The sequence below is a fragment of the Osmerus mordax genome, chromosome 9 (assembly GCF_038355195.1).
Source record: "Osmerus mordax isolate fOsmMor3 chromosome 9, fOsmMor3.pri, whole genome shotgun sequence".
Taxonomy (NCBI): domain Eukaryota; kingdom Metazoa; phylum Chordata; class Actinopteri; order Osmeriformes; family Osmeridae; genus Osmerus; species Osmerus mordax.
The window spans coordinates 3,434,323-3,446,836 of record NC_090058.1 but is presented as its reverse complement, the minus strand read 5'-3'; the positions used below and the strand labels follow the sequence as shown (position 1 = coordinate 3,446,836).

Genomic DNA, 12,514 nt, shown 5'->3' with positions numbered 1-12,514 from the left:
CGTTAAGAATCATTTCACACCTCTTGAATCTCAATTTCACTCCTTTTGTTTAGCAGGGTAATGACATGCAGGATTCAGTGCCTTCTCTCTCTCTCTCTCTCTCAGTCACACCCCTGGTTTCTCCTCAGCAGTTTGAGAGTTAACCCCCCTACACCTGTCCTATCACACACCTGTCTGCAGGGCTCAGCCAATCAGAGCACAGTGAGGGAAGCTAGCTGTCAGGATGAACTAAAGGCTGGTGTCAGAGAGGCCTGGAACCAATCCTACTTTTGCTCTTAAGACTGACAGACTCACACAAACTCAGAGAAACACACAAACACATCACCCTAGAGGAACCTAACCTCAGGAAACTATTCCTGCTTACTTGGACAGGAGTCATGACCAAAGAGATTGAGTAAGTGAATTAACCCCAGTTGGTTATTTTATTTATTATTACGATTGATTTTTTTGTTGGTTGAGTGTTTGCGTTACTGTGATTTTGGACCCGAAGGAGAGACTTGCGAGACTTGCATTACGCAATGACTGTCAGGTTTTAAAAGGCTGTTTTCATCACGTCCTTTTATTGAGTTAATATGGATGTTCATTCCTTCCCTTTGATGTCTTCCCAGATAATTCCCCTGTGAGTGTAAGGATGTTTGTGGGGAATGTGGTCTGACTCTCTCCTGCAGCGTAGAATGTGGCACAGAACATGTTTCTAGCGGTGTCTAATTATGTTAGATGTGAGATATGTCAGAACTGAGATAGACGAAAACAAACGCAGCTACAGTAGCCCTCCTTTTCTCCCCCTCTTCACATGCTGCAACAGACCCCCATGGTAAAGGTGTCTGTTAGGAGAAAAGGGTGTATTCTATAGGAAACTGATACTAAGATACAAACACACATACATCATTAATGTGCATCACCTGCCGTTGAACTGAAGCTATGTTGGGGAGTCAGGTGGCTGAGCGGTGAGGGAAGCGGGCTAGTAATCAGAAGGTTGCCAGTTCGATTCCATGCCAAATGACCTTGTGTCCCTTGGGCAAGGCACTTCACCCTACTTGCCTCGGGGAGAATGTCCCTGTACTTACTGTAAGTCGCTCTGGATAAGAGCGTCTGCTAAATGACTAAATGTAAATGTAAATGTTGGAGTGTGCTGGTTTTGGTCCTGCTTGTGTTGAAGCTAACCCAGGGGCCAGGAGCACAAAAGGTTCCTGGAAATGGAAATCTCTGCTGTAGGTGTAACACAGGGGTCTAATGGCCATGCATTCAATGACACGACGGTGAAACTCTAGTCCCGACTGAGTGTGTGTATGTGGTGTGTGTTTGAAACATCAGATTCCTATTCAGCCATGTGGGGGGACAGGAATGAGCTGGTGTGTGGACTTGGTCGGAGTCCGCTGAGCGTGGGGGGAGAGCTGAGAGGGAGGGGGGGGGGGAGGTCGAGAGGAGGGAAGGAGGGGTGGAGGGGTGGAGGGGTCAGGTGCACAGCAGGAGGTGTCCCCGTCCGGAGCTGTGAACACAGTGAGTGTCTGCGTGTCACACACACACAGCTCAGTACCGCAGGCTGAGCTAAATCCTCTCACCGGAGGCCTGAGCACAGACCCCGGCCCACAGACCTTGGCCCACAGACCCTTGGCCCACAGACCTCGGCCCACAGACCCTTGGCCCACAGACCTTGGCCCACAGACCCCGGACAGACCTGGCGCAGTGTTGAAGGTTGTCCTGATGGCTTGATTGGTTCTGTCACGCTTCCCTGGTGGGTTGCTGAGGCATTTAGCCAGGTGTCTGAGGTGTGCTCAGGTGTGGGGCCGGCGAAAGCGCTGCGTGGAGCTGTTTGTGTTTGCTCCCGGGCCTTCCCAGACAGACAGAGAGATCCTCCAAGCTGCCAAACAGACCTCTGCAGTGTTTGCTCTGGAGGCAGGCCCCTCCCCCAGACCACCAGATTGTTTGAGGGTCTTTAGCAGCAACGACAGAGGAGATTTAGCAGTGAAAGTTGGCAAACAAATCGCCTGAAAAACCTTTTTTTCACAGTGTGCTTAGCGTGCTCTTCCTCCTGTTTTTAAACGCTGTGCGATGGAGTTGATGATAGTGTGGATCTTTAGATTACCAGGTTGTGTGTGTGTGTGAGAGTGTGTGTGTGTGTGTGGGGGGGGGGCAGAAGGTGTGACTCTTGCATGCAGACCATGTGAGGTTTAAAGAGCGGAGCCAAATTTGTGATTTTGCAATCGAAACCTTCCCGCTCCCTCAGGCGGCTTTGAGAGGTCACGAAGGCTGTTACATCACTTCAGCCAAAACCACATGATTCCTACATGTCTTCCTTCATGTATGTGTGTGTGTTTGTGTGTGTGTGTGTGTAAGTAAGTAAGTAAATGTGTGTGTATAGCACCCCTAACATGTTATTTCTCTGTGCAGGACTATAGGATTGGGCCTTCAGAACGAGAGTTTTAACTACCAGCGCTACAGTAACTACATCATGGACTCTTGGGCCTACATGGAGAGCGACCAGAGCAGGCCCAAGCCCAGGATAAACACTGAGGACGACCTCACCGCCCTCACCATGCTCCACGACCAGTGCAAGGTTGGCATCTTTACTGTGTCCGGGGTCTCTACCCATCTTGTGCGTTCCTCGCGCCAGAGCCGTCGCTGAACTCTTGTTCAGTTCAACCGCTTCACACCGCCCCAACAAACACCTAACATTCCAAAGGCGGCTGGGTTTTCGTTTGTTGGCGTTTGTTGTGGCGGGTGTGAACTAGAGTAACACTTGACTGCTGTGTCATCGTCTGTTTGTGGTCCGTGCGACATCGTGAGTAACGTGAGTGTGTATTCTGTTTCCTGCAGAGTCAGAGGGAACTGAAAATGACTGCATGCAGTCGAGGCAGCAACGTGTACAAGCCCAACGAGAGGTAAGACACATCCTTGAAGTAGGGCTCCCTGTTAGCCACACTGGTGTGTGTGGATGTGTGGTGTCAAGGAGGGATGGACATGAAGTATTTTCTGGGTGGTTTGCCCCCCACTGACCCCCTGTCTTGGTGAGGATAGTGCAGGTAGGGATTCTGGAGGGCAGATGAAGCAGCCAGGGTAATCCTCATGTCAAACAGAGCCAGAGAGATTGTGGGTCGGTACACCGCACAGCTCGTTATCCATACCACCCAAGAAGACCTTCCTTTCTTCTCTCCTCCTATTTCCTCTCCTCTCCTTTCTACCCTCCTCTCCTCTTCTTTTCTCTCCTCTCCTCTCTTCTCTTCTCTTCTCCTCTCCTCTCCTCTTGTCTCCTTTCCTCTCCTCTGTCTTTGTCTGGGTGAGAGATGGCCCTTCTCTCCCCCTCAACCCTTCAGCTCTCTAGAGAAACTCAAACACACAATCTGGGATTAGGAGACAAACAGTTCCCACCCAGGCCCCACACCCGCCTCCCTCCCTGTCAGTTCACTTTCAGTAGCTCTCAGTGTGTGTGTGTGTGTGGGTGTGTGTGTGCCTGTAAGTGTGTGTGCGTGAGTGTGTGTGTCTGTGTGTGTGTGTGGGTGCTGGTGTGCTAGTGTACTAGTGTACAGGCTACTGTTTATGAACAAGAGAAGGAGTGGGCTGACAATCACAGCTTTTGGCTTCTACTTGTCAGTCAGCAGTTGTGTTTGCAAGGCGCGGCGTCGGAGATGGTGTTATATTTGGACTTCTTACTAATCTCCCCCTCCCTCCCTCCCTTCCCCTATCACCCCCCCCCCCCCCCTCTACCTTCCTCAACTCTCTGTAGCTCCTCCCCCGATCTGATTTCTATGGACACGCCCGCCAACATCATGAAGCTCCTGTCGGAGAACGTTTCCAGCCACGGCCACCAGGAGCCAATGTGCCACGCCCCCAAGCCTGGCCCCGCCCTCCCCCCCTCCTCAGAGAGCTACACCACCCTCACGGCCAGCGCCGGGGGGCGCCACCGGGGTGGACAGCTACGACAAGCTGGTCATCAACAACATCTTTGACTCTCTGCTGCAGAAGTGGCCGGGGGGAGGCAGCCTTCTCCGACACGGCGGTCCAGGTGAGAGCAGAGGCCTGGGATGAGGAGGGGTGGTGCGGTAACAGGGCTCTGCGGTTTCTCTGTATTTCCCGTCAGTCTTGCTGATGTTCATCTCTCTCTCTCCTCTCATCCTTTCAGATTCCCTACAGCACACACTTCTCCCCTCAGGACAGTCCAATCTACTCAGACACCTACTCTCACTCACCTCCAGAGAGGTACAGGTATGTAAGCCCTAGAAAGCCATCCACACACCCATCTGCTTATCGACCTGGAACTAAAATGAAATCCCACTTAAGTTAAGTCTAATGCCTGTGCTGTTTTTCCAGCCAGGAGTTCCAGTTCACTCTGGGAGCTGCCCAGGCCTCACAGCACAAGTCCTCCCAGCTGCCCATGGTTGTACCTGAACAAAGGGCCAGTTCTACCCCATCACCCTCCAGGGGAGTGGAGAGCTCCACAGGCCTGGTGGTCAGCAAAGTCAAGGTGAGTCCGTCGCACGTTGATGACCTCACTCTCCAGATGCTGTATTCTTGGCTGGCTGGATGAGCGTGTGGAAGGGTCAACGCTGAAAATAATCTGTTGTTGTTTGTACACAAAAAACAACCTACACAAGTGTTCCTAATCTGATGGCATTCTTTTATCTTTCTCTTTCCCTCCCTTCACCCACACCGCTCTCTCTATCTCTCTCTCCCTCTATCTCTCTCTCTCCCTCTATCTCTCTCTCCCTCTATCTCTCTCTCTCTCTATCTCTCTCTCTCTACCTCTTTCTCTCTATCTCTCTCTATCTCTCTTTCTCTATCTCTGTATCTCTCTATCTCTATCTCTCTATCTCTCTCTCTATCTTTCTCTATCTCTCTTTATCTATCTCTGTATCTCTATCTCTCTCTCTATCTCTCTCTCTCTATCTCTCTATCTCTCTCTCTCTATCTCTCTCTCTCCCTATCTCTCTCTCTATCTCTCTCTCTCTGTATATATATATCTCTCTCTCTATCTCTCTCTCTCTATCTCTCTATCTCTCTATCTCTCTCTCTCTATTTCTCTCTCTCTCTCCCTATCTCTCTCTCTATCTCTCTCTCTCTGTATATATATATATATCTCTCTCTATCTCTCTCTCCCTGTCTGTCTCTCCTCCAGACTGTGGTCATGGCCGTGTTTGAAAATGACAAGAGTCCAGAGGTGCAGCTGAAGTGTTGGAACCACTGGCACGCTCGCCAACCCACCGTCAAGCAGAGGGTCATTGACATAGGTATGTGCTGGTAGACACACACGCACGCACACACACACACACAGACAGTAAGAGTGAGAGGAATGTTGGGAGGTAACTGGATATGCTCTCTCCCCGTGCAGCGGACTACAAAGAGGTGTTCAGCGGCATCAGCGGTGTGGAGGAGGTGGCGTTCAACGCTCTTTCCTTCGTCTGGAACCCCAACGAGGAGGCCAAGGTAGGCCGGACGCACACACACACACACACACACACCAGACACAGACAGTAACATTCAACACACACACAAGTGGATTGAGTTTCCAGGGTTGGATTAGGGGGGGTGGGGGGTGGGGGGGGGGGGGGGGGGGTTGTAGACACGGGAGGGCAGGACGAGGGGAGGAATCTGTGGCATGCTGTCTGGTGTCCCCCTGAGGCTGCTGTCACCACAGAGGGAGTTTTCAGCTACCTGCCCCGAGGGCAACAAGGCAGGGCTGGGTTGAACAGGTGGAGGAGGTGGAGGAGGTGGAGGGAGAGCGGGAAGGAAGGAGATGAGGAGAAAGACACACTGTGTGTCATGCCTTGTAGAAGTAGGACTTTTTTCCAAAACCAAGGTATGGCCCTCTTAGAACTGTAGATGAGACAGACACACTTGGGCCGGTTTAGACATCAGAGGTTAAAGAGCAGCCACACATCCGCTGTGCCCACGAAGCGTTTGTTCGTCTTCAACACATCGCTCGCAAACATGAGAGAAACACACCTTTGGGCTCATGACTCAGACACAGAGATATTTAGGAGTTGTTCAAGTAAAATTCCATTGTACGTTATAAATGCACCATTGCAATTAAAACCACTGTTGCACTTCATCACCCGTGAAAAAGGACACACAAAAAATAGCTGCTTATATTTAAGGACTCGTTCATTACAGGTTTAGACAGGCCACCAGAAAACTGCCAAGAGGAGAAGGACTAAAGAATTCCAGCGTACCTGTACCTGTTACAAATGACAAACCAACATGAAACTCAAAGTTGAACCTTGTCTTCCAGGTGTACGTTGGCCTGAACTCCCTCAGCACAGACTTCTCGTCCCAGAAAGGCGTGAAAGGTCTTCCTCTCAACCTGCAGATCGACACCTATGATTTCAGCTCCGGCTCCAACAAGCTCATCCACAGAGCGGCCTGCCAGGTGAAGATCTTCTGTGACAAGGTCAGTCCTGTGGAGTTCAGACGTTTCGACTGTGTTTCTGTCAGTCTGTGCTGGTGCCTGCTAGCCAGCATGCGTTCATGGAAAAAAACGGTCATTCTGAGGAGAAGAGCTCATGGTTAGTGTGTGTTCTCTGAGGAGAAGAGCTCATGGTTAGTGTGTGTTCTCTGAGGACAAGAACTCATGGTTAGTGTGTGTTTGTTCTCCGCAGGGTGCTGAGAGGAAGATGAGAGATGAGGATAGGAAGAGGAGCAAGAGGAGGGGAAAGAACGTGGTTGACACCAGCAACACGAGTGAGTGTCACACACACATACACACACATTCACACACACACACTGACATATACTTAGACACACACTCACCAGGTCCAGAGGCTAACCCCCACCCTGTCTCTCCCCAGGTTCTAAGTCCGTGGTGTCCAGCTCCATGGCCTCTGACGCCACTCTCTTTAGGACCCTGCAGGACCATGTGACCCAGCCTGTCCTCTTCATCCCGGAGATGCATCTCTCCAACCTCCAGCGCTGTGGCCTGGTATGTCTCCCTCCCTCCCTCTCTCTCTCTCTCTCTCTCTCTCTCTCTCTCTCTCTCTCTCTCTCTCTCTCTCTCTCTCTCTCTCTCTCTCTCTCTCCTCTCTCTCTCTTTCTCTCTCTCTCTTTTTCACTTACTCTTTCCCTCTCTCACTTTTCCTAAATTTCCCCCAAGGATCAATCAAGTATCTATCTATCATATCTTTCTCTTTGTTTTTTCTCCATTTCTCTCTCGCTCAATCTCTTTTTCTCTCTCTCTCTTTCTCTCCCCCTTTCTCTCTTCCTCCCTCTCTATCTTTATTTCTCTCTCTCTCTCCCACTATATTTATTTAATACATATATAACGTATATTTCTCATTCTCTATCCATGTGTTTATGGGATTCTGGGAACAGTGGTTGCGTCATGGCACCTTCGCCCCCTCTCCCTCTAGCCTCGGGCTGTGGAAGAGGTGTGGGAAACTATTTTGTGGGAAAAGGGTTGGGATGAGGAGGGAGGGAGGTGGGAGGGAGGGAGGTGGGAGGGTGTTGCAGGGAAAGTGAAAAGAGGCACTCTCTCATAGCAGACCTCCTAATTGGTGGGCTGTTTGTCGAAACTCGACTCATGTACAGACTCCTCTCACTCTCTCTCACACACACTCACACACGCTGACCCCCCCCAGGTTTCTCCATGTTTCGCCGTGTTGTTGACACAAGGGAAGGTGGTGAAGGTGCTGTTCAGACATGTCTGTTTCCCACAGTCAGTGGTGTGTGTGTGTGTGTGTGTGTGTTTGACCACCAAGTTCATACAGAGTTCTTTTTACTGTCACTCCTATAATAGAGGAAAAGAGAAAAAAATGTTCAGGCTGGGAGGTGAAGAGATAATGACAGGAGTTATATCAGTTGTTTTTTAACGTGAAAATCCATTCAGGTGGTCATGGGAAATGTAGTTCTGTATGTGTGCCGGTGATAACATTCACCCTTGTGACTGTAAGGATGTGGGAAGGAGATGTCTAGCAGTGTCTTTGTGCAAGAGCTGCAGCTTATCACTTTACTCATCTTTATTCTTCCTCCTCCTCTCTCTCTCTCTCTCTCTGCAGGCACCCCCATCAACCCTGGAAGAAGTTGAAAGGTAAACATCTTCTTGTTATCCCTACTTGAGTGTACTCTATAGAGAGCTTCATTCTTTATGAGGAAGTTACTTTGGCAGCGGCCTGTTCTAAGGTACATGACGGAATGAGTGGGGTTCAGGGCTGACTGGTTTGTGATGTGATTCCAGGAGCTCTCTGAAGAGACGGTATCCAGACAAGGAGCATAGCCTCTCTCCTCCCGCCAAACAGATCAAAGCCGAGGACACGCAGAGAGGTGAGACCAGAGAACACACGTCCGAGCGGTGCATCACCTCAACACACACACAAACGTTACATTTCGCATGGAAAACGGCTGCTTTATTTCCCTGTGTGCTTTCCTTTACCTGGCTGGACTCTGACTTAACATTGCATGACTCTCTGTGTCGCAGTGCTCCTGTACGTGAGATCGGAGGCCGAGGAAGTTTTTGATGCTCTGATGCTGAACACCCCCACCCTCATAGGCCTGCGAGAAGCTGTAAGTAACACACACACACACACACAAACAGCACACACACAAACAGCACGGCATGGCCCGCTCTTTAAACAGATATCATCCCTCCAGCTCTGTTCACATGTCAGTTAGTTTGAGATCTCGTTTTAACTCTCCTCTTTCACTTCCTTCTTCTTCCTCAGATTTCAGAGAAGTACGGCATGCAGAAAAGACACCATCGGAAAAATCTACAAAAAATGCAAACGAGGGTAAGTCTCTTAGACTATAACGGCATTTCATGGACCCTAACGTAAACATTATGCATTGTTTAAAGCAGAAAGTAGCTGGCTTTCGCGGCAAAGTTGAAAGTAGGGAGTACGTACAGTCCCAGCACATAAACTTTAAGTGGATCAGAATAGGCACATCCATCTTCTAGATTCTTCCCTAGAATCTAAGAGGGTTTCCGTGTAAGGAAGTCAGAGTGGCCGAACCGGCCAGGTGAGTCCTGGTCTCTGCCTGCTGGAATGTGGTAATTGTAGCTCCTCCTAGAGACACAGGAACAGGGAGGAGGACTGAAAGATTTCAAAACTATCTGGGATGACTCACCCAGTGATTGTCTCTCTTGTTTATGTTTCCCTAATCTGATCATCTGGCCAGAACAAGGAAGTGGTGTGGTGGTGTTAGTGGGGTGCGGAGATAGTCTGATAGACTCTTTGTCTGTAATCGTTTTGGCTATTGGCCATCCATGACTACTGTTTTGTCTCCAAGCTTTGAAAAAAAAGGGTGTTTTAAAATGTCTTTGTGCTCACATAGCTTTACATTATATATGTTTGTATGTTGTTCCACTGTGAAGGTGAATGCGGTGAGTGGGTAGTGTTCGTTCAATCCCAGGATGCTTTGCTCCCCTGTCATCACACCCTCACACATATGGACGTCTTGGCAGATTCTCCCTCTGCTCTACTCTGCTCTATCCTGCTCTGATTTTCTCTATTCTACTTTACTCTTCTCCACTCTGATCTGCTCTACACCGCTCTACTCTGCTCTCTTCACTTCTGCTCTAATCTGCTATACTCTATTCTACTCTGCTCTTCTCCGCTCCGGCTCCGCTCTTCTATGTTCTGTTCTGCTCAGGTACGTCTGTAGGGGAGAGGCTGAGCTAACAGGTTCAGTTACATTCCCATCCCTCGACTCCTGTCTTCAATCAGGGGGCCGGTCAGGCTTTAGGCGGGTAGCGTGAGCTGGCAGTTAGTTTACTCATTATCAACACAGCCGTAAAGACAGGGTTAGGGTTGGCCCCAGGGGGAAGGGGGATGGACTGACTGTCTGGAGAGATGGTGTGATTACAACCTGCCTGCCTCTCTCTCTCTCTCTCTCTCTCTCTCTCTCTCTCTCTCTCTCTCTCTCTCTCTCTCTCTCTCTCTCTCTCTCTCTCTCTCTCTCTCTCTCTCTCTCCTCTCTCTCTCTCTCTTTCTCTCTCTGTCTCTCTCTCTCTCGCTCTCTCTCTCTCTCCCCTCCCTCCCTCCCTCCCTCCCTCCCTCCCTCCCTCCCTCCCTCCCTCCCTCCCCTCCCTCCCTCCCTCCCTCCCTCCCTCCCTCCCTCCCTCCCTCCCTCCCTCTCTTTTGTTCTCCGTGTGGGAGCCACCTCTAAATTCTAGATGTGAGATGGCATCCAAACCCCGTAACATTTGCGTAACCCATACAACCTAATTCTGAAACGTATTATTTACGTTAATACATTTTTTCAGAGTCAGCGCACAAGAAGTGTTCAGCAACCTAATCCTGTGTCTCTGTTTGTCTCTTCTGTCAGGATTTTCGTGAACATGGACGACAACATCATCGCGCACTACAGCAACCACTCTGCCTTTCTGATTGAGATGTCAGACTCCCACGGCGTCCTCCAGATCACCCTCATGGAGCTATGAAGACCCCTCCATCACCTCCCAGCAAGAACCCTGACCCACTGGCACCAACTTCTGGACAATCCCAATTGCAGATTTTAACGCTCTTAAAAAGCACTGCCCAATTGGACAATGCAATTGCAATGCAATAGAGACATTACAGACCAGGGTGCACTGCTCAGAGGCCAGAGGGTTCAATAGTTATAAATGGGCCAACAGCCAGTGTGTTCAACCAAAACACTGATGTCAGTCATTCTTTGTAAATACCACAGCTGGAACACATCAGTTCAGTTCAGTTTTAGCTAAATATTTTATATATAACGTGAGAGCAATTAAGATGAAGATGATGTAAATATTTAATGTAAATATTAATTAACATGACCTTGCTGTTTGTTTGCTGTAAACTTACAATGCCCATTTATCCATCAAATTGCTATGATATTATTTCAATTGCCAGGAAGCATAAACATCTGGCATTTTGCCAGCTCTTTCAAAGTAGGTTAGGTTGCTAGTAACGCACCTATCATTTCTACAGAACTCATGGTGCCTGAAAAAGCATGCTAGTCTGACACAGTTTGTCTTTTAGATAGCATGGTATTATTTCTGATCCCTTTTTTATATATTTCTGTAACAATACACTGCTGAAGCTACCTGTCTGTTAGTTTCACAGTCGGCCTGCCCAGAACTTTCTTGTAGAACCAATGTCACACATTTCCCTGTCAGCGAGAATTGTCTTCACCATAGCTGAGGCTAACCCTTATCAGAGGGCAACACACATTTCCTGGATCTGTTGTGGAACCACACAATTTACCCATAAGCCACTGTGTCTGAACACAGCTCCCTCTCCCCCATTTCTCAGATGAGTTTTTGTGAAAGATTTTGGATATTTTATTGTTGTTTTTTTCAAATCATTGACCATTTTGCAACATTTCAAGGCTTTATGTATATCGTATATTTAATGTTTTTACTTTGCCATTTCTTTTGTATTACCCATTTCTATTTTTTTCCCTAAAGAAAATAAAGGACGATGGATCAGGGATATGTTTCTCTCTGTCTGTGTGGTGTTAGGATGCTTCCAAACACGGTTGTTTCTGCTGCTCCTCCGCACCTAGACACAGAAAGACAGATGGGCACACTAATATAGGTCATTTTTCAGCTTTCAGAGCATCTCTCCAACAGCAAGAGGGAATCATGTGAGCTCTGCTGATAATGACACAGAGAAGAGGAGGAGAAGAGAGGTCTGCTGATAACGACACAGAGAAGAGGAGGAGAAGAGAGGTCTGCTGATAACGACACAGAGAAGAGGAGGAGAAGAGAGGTCTGCTGATAATGACACAGAGAAGAGGAGGAGAAGAGAGGTCTGCTGATAACGACACAGAGAAGAGGAGGAGAAGAGAGGTCTGCTGATAACGACACAGAGAAGAGGAGGAGAAGAGAGGTCTGCTATACTTCTGCACTGCCTCACCTGAACGGTATGTGGGACAGGACTTTGCTGTGTGGAGATGGTGGAGATGTCACGTGTGTGTGTGTGTCTGTCTGTCTTTGTGCGAGTGGATGTGTGTGAAGACCACCTTTAAGACAACTTTATGGTCTCAGGGATGCAGGTTTGGTTCTGGCTGGATCCTGATCCTCGTCTTCAGACGCGGTCGTCCTCCCCCCTGGAGGACTCCAGCTGTGCTGGTGTTTCACCAGACTGGGGTTCTCTCTCAGTCAGGACATTTACATTTACATTTAGTCATTTAGCAGACGCTCTTATCCAGAGCGACTTACAGTAAGTACAGGGACATTCCCCCGAGGCAAGTAGGGTGAAGTGCCTTGCCCAAGGACACAACGTCAGTTTTGCATGACCGGGAATCGAACTGGCAACCTTCGGATTACTAGTCCGACTCCCTCACCGCTCAGCCACCTGACTCCCAGGACACAGGTGTGTGGGATGTGTGGACTTGAAGACACGCCTGATGTTTAAAAGGATTCATAATCTGTCTGACTTGGAGGATTCCTGGCCAGGCTGCCCTATCCCACCAGTGGCAGTGCCTGCAGGACCAGAGCATGGTGGTGACTGGGTAACGTGGGAGTCAGGTGGCTGAGTGGTGAGGGAGTCGGGCTTGTAATCAGAAGGTCGCTGGTTCGATTCCCGGCCGTGTCAAATGACGTTGTGTCCTTGGGCAAGGC

General features: G+C 49.2%; 1 protein-coding gene across 1 annotated transcript; it reads left to right on the top strand.

Annotated features, from left to right (window-relative positions):
• Positions 1 to 304: 304 nt before the first annotated feature.
• grhl3 (grainyhead-like transcription factor 3) lies at positions 305 to 11,379 on the top strand. Its single transcript, XM_067242613.1, is given in 21 exon segments — positions 305 to 394; positions 2,392 to 2,557; positions 2,818 to 2,882; positions 3,725 to 3,890; positions 3,892 to 3,969; positions 3,971 to 4,003; positions 4,121 to 4,203; positions 4,309 to 4,384; positions 4,387 to 4,419; positions 4,421 to 4,462; positions 5,114 to 5,225; positions 5,327 to 5,421; positions 6,227 to 6,385; positions 6,594 to 6,675; positions 6,783 to 6,913; positions 7,986 to 8,017; positions 8,165 to 8,250; positions 8,405 to 8,490; positions 8,649 to 8,672; positions 8,674 to 8,714; positions 10,252 to 11,379. Coding segments are annotated over 21 exon segments (1,722 nt in total). The 5' UTR covers positions 305 to 377; the 3' UTR covers positions 10,367 to 11,379.
• Positions 11,380 to 12,514: the final 1,135 nt, after the last annotated feature.